Source organism: Hemiscyllium ocellatum, chromosome 10 (genome assembly GCF_020745735.1).
Source record: "Hemiscyllium ocellatum isolate sHemOce1 chromosome 10, sHemOce1.pat.X.cur, whole genome shotgun sequence".
NCBI lineage: Eukaryota > Metazoa > Chordata > Chondrichthyes > Orectolobiformes > Hemiscylliidae > Hemiscyllium > Hemiscyllium ocellatum.
The window spans coordinates 2,513,639-2,522,423 of record NC_083410.1 but is presented as its reverse complement, the minus strand read 5'-3'; the positions used below and the strand labels follow the sequence as shown (position 1 = coordinate 2,522,423).

Here is an 8,785-nt window from a genome sequence, read left to right as displayed (position 1 = left end):
GGGTTTCCTCTGGGTGCTCCGGTTTCCTCCCACAGTCCAAAGATGTGCGGGTCAGCTGAATTGGCCATGCTAAATTGCCCGTAGTGTTAGGTAAGAGGTATATGTAGGGGTATGGGTGGGTTGCGCTTCGGCGGGTCGGTGTGGACTTGTTGGGCCGAAGGGCCTGTTTCCACACTGTAAGTAATCTAATCTAATCTAAAAAAATCACTGAAAGCTAACACGTGCAGAATGCTATTGGGAAGGCTGAGGCAATATTGGCCTTGACCACAAGGGGGTGTGACTCCGGGAATACTGGAGTCTTGCTTCAGTTGTCTCGGAGCCTGGCTCACTCACACCTAGAGTACTGCGTACAGTTTACCCTCCTTACTCAGGGAAGGGATCACTGCCACTGAGTGAGTGCAGCAAAGGCTCCCCAGCCTTGTAACTGGGACGGCAGGACTGTCCCAGGAAGGGAGATTGGGCAAACTGAGCCTGGACTCTCTAGAAGAAGGAAAGGAGATCTCATTGAAACCGAAACAAACAAATATGGATCGGCAGGTTAGATGCAGACAGGATGTTTCCCAGTTGGAGACTCCAGAACCAGGATTTCCAATGTTTAAATGAGAGGGATGTCACTCCAGACTGAGACCAGGAGATTTGTTTTGACTCTGAGGATTGTGAACCTTTGGAATTCTGTGGGAGCTCACTCTCTGGGTCTGTTTATGATCGAGATTGATAGAGTTCTGATTCCCCAGTGGAGTACAAGCATGGAAACAGACCCTTCCATCCAATTCATCCACATCTACTGAGTTTCCCAAACTCAACTGATCCAACTTGCCTGCGATTGGCCCACTCTCCCTCTGAACCTTTCTTATTCATAGATCTGTCCAAATGGCTCTTGAATGTTATAACTGTACCTGCATCTCCCACTTCCTCTGATAGTTCATTCCACACACAAAACATCCTCGATGTGAAAAAGTGGCCTTTAACATTCTTGTTAAATCTTGTTCCTCTCAACTTAAAAATAGATCCCCTTGTTTTTAGCTCTCTCTCTCTCTCTCCTTAGGGAAAAGACCTTGGCTGTTCACCTTATCTGTCCTCCTCCGTAAGGTCACCCCTCAACCTCCTCAAAAACAGGCAAGCGTACATAAGGTCTAGTCAGCTGGGAACAGAATGGGCCCTGGGAGGAATGTCAGAAGAGAAGGACAAGTCTTAAACAAGGAGTCAGGTGGGTAACGGGGGTCATGCAGAATTAAGGAGAAACCCAAAGCATTTTATTCTTATATCAGAAGCAAGCGGGTAACTGGAGAAAGGGTTGGTCCAATAAAGAATAATGAGGGAAGGCTGTGTGTCGAACCTGAGAGAATGGGTGAGATTCTGAATGATTACTTTGCATCAGTGTTCACTGAGGAGAGGAACATGACGAATGTTCAGATTAGAGATAGATGTTGGATTAGTCTGGATTACGTTGACACAAGTAGGGAAGATGTGTTGGGTAGGCTAGAGGTTCTTAAGGTGGACTAATCCCCAGGACTGGATGGGATCTATCCCAGGTTGCTGAGGGAGGCGAGAGAGGAAATAGCTGGGGCCCTGACAGATATCTTGGTTGCATTCTTAAACACAAGTGATGTAATGGAGGACTGGAGGGTTGGTCATGTTGTTCCCCTGTATAAGAAGCGTAGTAGGGATATTCCGGGTAACTACAGACCCCTGAGCCTGACGTCGGTGGTGGGAAAGTTGCTGGAGAAGGTACTGAGAGATATGATCTATTTATATTTAGAAAAGAATGGGCTTATCAGTGATAGGCAACATGGTTTTGTGTGGGGGAGATTGTGCCTTTCCAATTTAATAGAGTTCTTTGAGGAAGTGACTAAGTTGATAGATGAAGGAGGGGCTGTTGATATCAAATACATGGAATTAGGAAGGTATTTGTTAAGGTTCCCAGGGTAAACAAATTGAGAAAGTGAAGTCAGATGGTGTGCAGGGTGTTCTAGCGAGGTGGATAAAGAACTGGGTGAGCAACAGGAGACAGAGAGTAGTAGTTGAAGGGAGTTTCTCGAAATGGAGAAAGGTGACCAGTGGTGTTCCACAGGGGTCAGTGTTGGGGCCACTGTTGTTTGTAATGTACATAAATGATCGGGAAGAGGGCACTGTTGGTATGATCAGCAAGTTTGCAGATGACACGAAGGTTGATGGATTAGCAGAAAGCATAGGGGACTGTCAGAGAATACAGGAGGATATAGATAGACCGGAGAGTTGGGCTGAGAAGTGGCAGATGGCCCCCCAGCAATAATAGTGGTGTTGTCCCAATCGAATTAATGTTGTTTGTCATCTGAGTGTATGGCTACTAGGGATAGCTGGTCGTGTCGTTTCCTGGCTAGTTGGTGTTCATGGATGCAGGTTGTTAGCTGTCTTCCTATCATAGGGCAGGCCAAACAGAGACCAGCCAGGGAATTCCTAGAGGCATGGCACTCATCCACAAATTCTATCAACAGACACATCGACCTAAACCCTAAATACCGGCCACTGCAGCGGACAGCAACTGACAACCGGAAGCGGCAGATTCAAACCAGTATAAATGCCGGAGGAATCAGCACAGAAGCGCTTCACAGGAGGCTCCCAAGCACTGAAGATGTCACCTAGAAAGGGGACGAAACGATTGTGACAGAAACTCTAAGTTTCTCTTCCAGGTCATTGAGCTTTCTGTCAATTTGGGAATCACACAGCAATTCCTTATCGAAACTCTCCTTTTGGACGGTGGTGAAGATTTCTTGAAGACGATCTTTGATTCCTCAATCCTATCGAAGGTCTCCTCGGTGTTCAGGTCTTGTAACTGTTTAAGGGAACCCTGGAGGTTACTGAGGAAATGCAGAGCATCCCTCACATTTTTCTGTGTATCAAACAGCTCAGCTCCCTCTTCTTTCCTTCTCTTCAATTCTGCTCTCTCCCTCTCCATAGTCCACTCATAATCCACTTGCTTATCTTTCAGATCCTTTATCTTTTCGGAACACTTTTCCAGTTTGTATCTCTCCTCATCACATTCCTTCTCCAAAACTCCCTTGGCTGCTGTTGTATTTTGAATGGTATCCTCACAACGCTTGATTTCTTTGGAAGTGCTGAGAACCATCGGGATTCCTACAGGAGAAAGAATGTAGGAACTGGGCAGAGGGAATGAAGGGCCTGTGTACTGATTACAACAAGATCAACCACATGGACATCATAGAATATGAGTTCCCTGACTGGGCCTTTCTACACTGAGGCCCAGTGTCTCTGCACTGGGAGACACTGTCACTCTGGGCTGGGGGGGGGAGCCTGTGACTCTGCACTGGGGGGCCCTGTGTCTCTGCACTGGGGGGGCCCAGTGTCTCTGCACTGGGTGGGGGGGGGGGGGGGGGGAATGTGTCTCTGCCCTGGGGGGGTGGAGGCACTGTGTCTCTGCCCTGGGGGGGTGGAGGCACTGTGTCTCTGCCCTGGGGGGGGGGGGGGGAAACTGTGTCACTGCCCTGGGGGGGGGAACTGTGTCACTGTCCGGGGGGTGGGGGGGGAACTGTGTCTCTGCCCTGGTGGGGGGGGGGGGGGGGGGGAGGCACTGTGTCTCTGCCCTAGGATCTCAGGACTCCAAACCCACCAAATGACCCACACCACACACAGAATGTACCTGATGATACATCCTTCAGCCACTTGTGTGACCACATTTCTAGTCCCTTCAGTCCAACCCGTCCATGGCGACAAAGTTTCCCAGGCTGACCTCGGCCTATTTAGCTAGGTTTGGGCCTTATCGCTCCAATCCTGTCTTGTTTATTTGTATGCCTGTCCAAATGTGTTTTAAGTTGAAGAACGTGGCACTGGAAAAGCACAGCCGGTCAGGCAACATCTGAGGAGCAGGAGGGTCAACGTTTCAGGCATAAGCCCTTCATCAGGAATGAGGCTTGTGGGTCGGGGGGCTGAGAGATAAATGGGAGGGGGTGGGATGGGGGGGAAGGTAACTGGGAATGCAGTTAGGTAGGGGATGCTTGGGATCGGTTGGAGAGGAGGGTGGAGTGGAGAGGTGGGAAGGAAGACGGACAGGTAGGACCGTTCAAGAGGGCGGTGCTGAGTTGGAAGGTTGGGACTGGGATAAGGTGGGGGAGGGAAATGGAGAAACTGGTGAAATCCACATTGATCCTGTGGGGTTGGAAGGTCCAAAGGCTGAATGAGGCATACTTCCCCAAGGTGTGAGTCAGATGGTTAGGGTTTGGTAATGGAGGGCGCCCAGGACCTTCATGTACTTGGTGGAGTGGGAGGTGGAGTTGAAGTGTTCAGCCACAGGCCGGTGGGTCGATTGGTGCCGGTGTCCTGGAGCTTTCACTGAAGCGCTGTGTGAGTAGGCGTCCTGTCTCACCGATGTAGAGGATGCAGTAGATGACGCGTGTGGAGGGAGAGGTAGATTTCAGTCGGATGTAGAAGGATCCTCTAGGGACTAGGCCAGAGTGAGGGAATGGGGGTGGGTGCAGGTTTTACACTTCATGTGATGGCAGGGGAAGGTGCTGGTAGGGGAGGGTAGGTTAGTGGGGGGGGGGAGGGGGCGGGGGAAGGAACTAACAAGGGACTCTCTCCAGAACGCAGGTAGAGGCGGGGAATGAAATATATCTCAGGTGGTGGGGTCCATTTGGAGGTGGCAGAAGTGGCAGAGCGTGATGCGATGTGTACGGAGATTGGTGAGGTGGAAGGTGAGGACCAGGGGATTCTGTCCTTGTTGCGTTGGGAGGGGTGGGGTTCAAGGGCAGAGGTGTGGGAAATTGTGGTCTTTGAAGAAGGAGGCCATCAGGGATGTTCTAAGTGGAATTGATGGTCCTGGGAACAGATGTGGTAGAGGTGGAGAAATTGGGAATAAATGGCTGAACTGGTCCTCACCCTCAATAACCTCTCCTTCCACCATGCCTCCTGTAAAAACACTATCCTTTATTCACAATTCCTCTGCATTCGCCAATCACCCTCACTCCCACAGTGACCAATCACCCTCACTCCCTCAGTGACCAATCACCCTCACTCCCTCAGTGACCAATCACCCTCTCTCCCTCAGTGACCAATCACCCTCACTCCCTCAGTGACCAATCACCCTCACTCCCTCAGTGACCAATCACCCTCACTCCCTCAGTGACCAATCACCTCTCTCCCTCAGTGACCAATCACCCTCACTCCCTCAGTGACCAATCACCCTCACTCCCTCAGTGACCAATCACTCTCACTCCCACAGTGACCAATCACTCTCACTCCCTCAGTGACCAATCACTCTCACTCCCTCAGTGACCAATCACCCTCACTCCCTCAGTGACCAATCACCCTCTCTCCCTCAGTGACCAATCACCTCTCTCCCTCAGTGACCAATCACCCTCACTCCCTCAGTGACCAATCACCTCTCTCCCTCAGTGACCAATCACCCTCACTCCCTCAGTGACCAATCACCCTCACTCCCTCAGTGACCAATCACCCTCACTCCCTCAGTGACCAATCACTCTCACTCCCTCAGTGACCAATCACCTCGCTCCCACAGTGACCAATCACCCTCACTCCCTCAGTGACCAATCACCCTCACTCCCACAGTGACCAATCACCCTCACTCCCTCAGTGACCAATCACCCTCACTCCCTCAGTGACCAATCACTCTCACTCCCACAGTGACCAATCACCCTCACTCCCTCAGTGACCAATCACCCTCACTCCCTCAGTGACCAATCACTCTCACTCCCTCAGTGACCAATCACTCTCACTCCCTCAGTGACCAATCACCCTCACTCCCTCAGTGACCAATCACTCTCACTCCCTCAGTGACCAATCACCCTCACTCCCTCAGTGACCAATCACCCTCACTCCCTCAGTGACTAATCACCCTCACTCCATCAGTGATCAATCAATCTCATTCCCTCAGTGACCAATCACTCTCACTCCCACAGTGACCAATAGACAATAGGTGCAGGAGTAGGCCATTCTGCCCTTCGAGCCTGCACCATCATTCAATATGATCATGGCTGATTATCCTTAATCAGTATCCTGTTCCTGCCTTATCCCCATAACCCTTGATTCCATCAGTGACCAATCACCCTCACTCCCTCAGTGACCAATCACCCTCATTCCTATAATCACCAATCACCTCTCTCCCACAGTGACCAATCACCCTCACTCCCTCAGTGACCAATCACTCTCACTCCCTCAGTGACCAATCACCCTCACTCCCTCAGTGACCAATCACCCTCACTCCCTCAGTGACCAATCACGCTCACTCACTCAGTGACCAATCACCCTCACTCCCTCAGTGACCAATCACCCTCACTCCCACAGTGACCGAACATCCTCACTCCCACAGTGACCGAACACCTCTCTCCCTCAGTGACCAATCACCTCTCTCCCTCAGTGACCAATCACCTCGCTCCCACAGTGACCAATCACCCTCGCTCCCTCAGTGACCAATCACCCTCGCTCTCTCAGTGACCAATCACCCTCACTCCCTCAGTGACCAATCGCTTTCACTCCATCAGTGACCAATCACCCTCACTCCGTCAGTGACCAATCACCCTCACTCCCTCAGTGACCAATCGCTTTCACTCCATCAGTGACCAATCACCCTCGCTCCCTCAGTGACCAATCACCCTCACTCCCTCAGTGACCAATCACCCTCACTCCCTCAGTGATCAATCACCCTCACTCCCACAGTGACCAATCACCCTCACTCCCACAGTGACCAATCACTCTCTCTCCAGCAGTAACCAATCACCCTCACTCCCTCAGTGACCAATCACCCTCACTCCCACAGTGACCAATCACCCTCACTCCCACAGTGACCAATCACCCTCACTCCCTCAGTGACCAATCACCCTCACTCCCTCAGTGACTAATCACCCTCACTCCCACAGTGATCAATCAATCTCATTCCCTCAGTGACCAATCACTGTCACTCTATCAGTGACCAATAGACAACAGGTGCAGGAGTAGGCCATTCTGCCCTTCGAGCCTGCACCATCATTCAATATGATCATGGCTGATTATCCTTAATCAGTATCCTGTTCCTGCCTTATCCCCATAACCCTTGATTCCATCAGTGACCAATCACCCTCACTCCCTCAGTGACCAATCACCCTCACTCCCTCAGTGACCAATCACCCTCACTCCCTCAGTGACAAATCACCTCTCCCTCAGTGACCAATCACTGTCACTCCATCAGTGACCAATCACCCTCTCTCCCTCAGTGACCAATCACTGTCACTCCATCAGTGACCAATCACTGTCACTCCATCAGTGACCAATCACCCTCTCTCCCTCAGTGACCAATCACCCTCTCTCCCACAGTGACCGAACACCCTCTCTCCCTCAGTGACCAATCACCTCTCTCCCTCAGTGACCAATCACCTCTCCCACAGTGACCAATCACCTCTCTCCCACAGTGACCAATCAGCCTCGCTCCCTCAGTGACCAATCAGCCTCGCTCAGTGACCAATCACTCGCACTCCCTCAGTGACCAATCACCCTCGCTCCCTCAGTGACCAATCACCCTCGCTCTCTCAGTGACCAATCAGCCTCGGTCCCTCAGTGACCAATCACCCTCGCTCCCTCAGTGACCAATCACCCTCGCTCCCTCAGTGACCAATCACCCTCGCTCCCTCAGTGACCAATCACCCTCGCTCCCTCAGTGACCAATCACCCTCGCTCTCTCAGTGACCAATCAGCCTCGGTCCCTCAGTGACCAATCACCCTCGCTCCCTCAGTGACCAATCACCCTCGCTCCCTCAGTGACCAATCACCCTCACTCCCTCAGTGACCAATCACCCTCACTCCCTCAGTCCATATTCACCTTTCCCTGTGAATGACTCTCCCCAGTTCCAGAGACAGGAGTTTATGAATTCACTGACTTTAGTTACACTCTCTGGAAACTTTTGTGAGGAACCCGGTCAGAGAGTGAGGAGTGAGTTCACTGTCCACACAGTGGGACTTGACACATGAACAGGAGGGAGCTGGAGAAATGGAAGGATTTGTACAGAATGCTCCATGAACTTACCGATGAAGGGGATGATAAGCAGACCATAGCCCAGGTTACGAAGAGTTTCTTTCTCTGCTTTCTTCACATTAGCTTTGTCCTGAGTTTCTGTCGTGTGCAACAGCTGAGCCTGGGCACGATAAAGTTCATCTCTGGTCTTGTCTTTCTCAGTTTCCTCTGCTATTAATTGCTTGTCCACATCCTCCAGCTGTTTTCTCAAGCTTTCTATTTCAGAGTCAGGATTCTTTGCTGCAATATCTTCGGTCTTACGATCCACCTGACCTCTGACCTTCTCCCCTCCTTGCACTGCCTTCTGAATTTCAGAGTGAGCTTCTTCCACCTCGAATCTGAATCTTCTCTCGTCAGTCTCACTGAGAGCTGTGTCAGAAACACGAATGGCGATATCAGCGAGAGACACGACTGATGTTAATGTCTTTGAATAATGGGGTAAGACTTCCTTCTTGAAATTCTTCTTGTTGTCCATTTGTGTGGTTGTGGCAGGACAGAGCGTGAGTGAAGCTTGTCACTGGGCACTGCACAGAGCTCCAACAGGGTCCTGACAGACTGTTACCTGGTGAGAGGTGAATGAGCTTTCTCTCTCACTCCCTCTGAAAACCAACAGCTCGAGCAGTGAGTGAGAGAGCAGGATGTGGGGGAGCTTATATCAGGCTGTGAGATGGGAGGACAATCTCGAGAGCTGATGGATGGTGGGGTTGGTTGGCATTTCTTTGATTATTCCTTTGCTGATTGGAGATGTCATTGGCTGGCCCAGTATTTATTGCTGATCATTAATTGATT

The 8,785-nt window shown here is 50.9% G+C and overlaps 1 protein-coding gene across 1 annotated transcript; it reads right to left on the bottom strand.

Moving 5' to 3' along the window:
- Positions 1 to 363: 363 nt before the first annotated feature.
- LOC132819268 (uncharacterized) lies at positions 364 to 8,552 on the bottom strand. The gene is made up of 3 exons (XM_060830695.1): positions 8,009 to 8,552; positions 2,864 to 3,114; positions 364 to 480 (listed from the first exon to the last, which is right to left on the bottom strand). The coding sequence occupies exons 1-3, from the start codon at positions 8,469 to 8,471 to the stop codon at positions 364 to 366; spliced, it is 831 nt and encodes a 276-aa protein (XP_060686678.1). The 5' UTR covers positions 8,472 to 8,552.
- Between the last annotated feature and the right edge of the window lie 233 nt (positions 8,553 to 8,785).

What these genes read in the sequence shown, in the direction of transcription:
- LOC132819268 (XM_060830695.1), bottom strand. Translation starts at nt 8,471, where the DNA reads ATGGACAACAAGAAGAATTTCAAGAAGGAAGTCTTACCCCATTATTCA. An exon ending in GCTTATCATCCCCTTCATCG is followed by an intron (nt 3,115 to 8,008) that starts GTAAGTTCATGG and finishes TTTCTCCTGTAG; the next exon opens with GAATCCCGATGGTTCTCAGC. An exon ending in TGTTTGATACACAGAAAAAT is followed by an intron (nt 481 to 2,863) that starts GTGAGGGATGCT and finishes TCCTTCTTCTAG; the next exon opens with AGAGTCCAGGCTCAGTTTGC.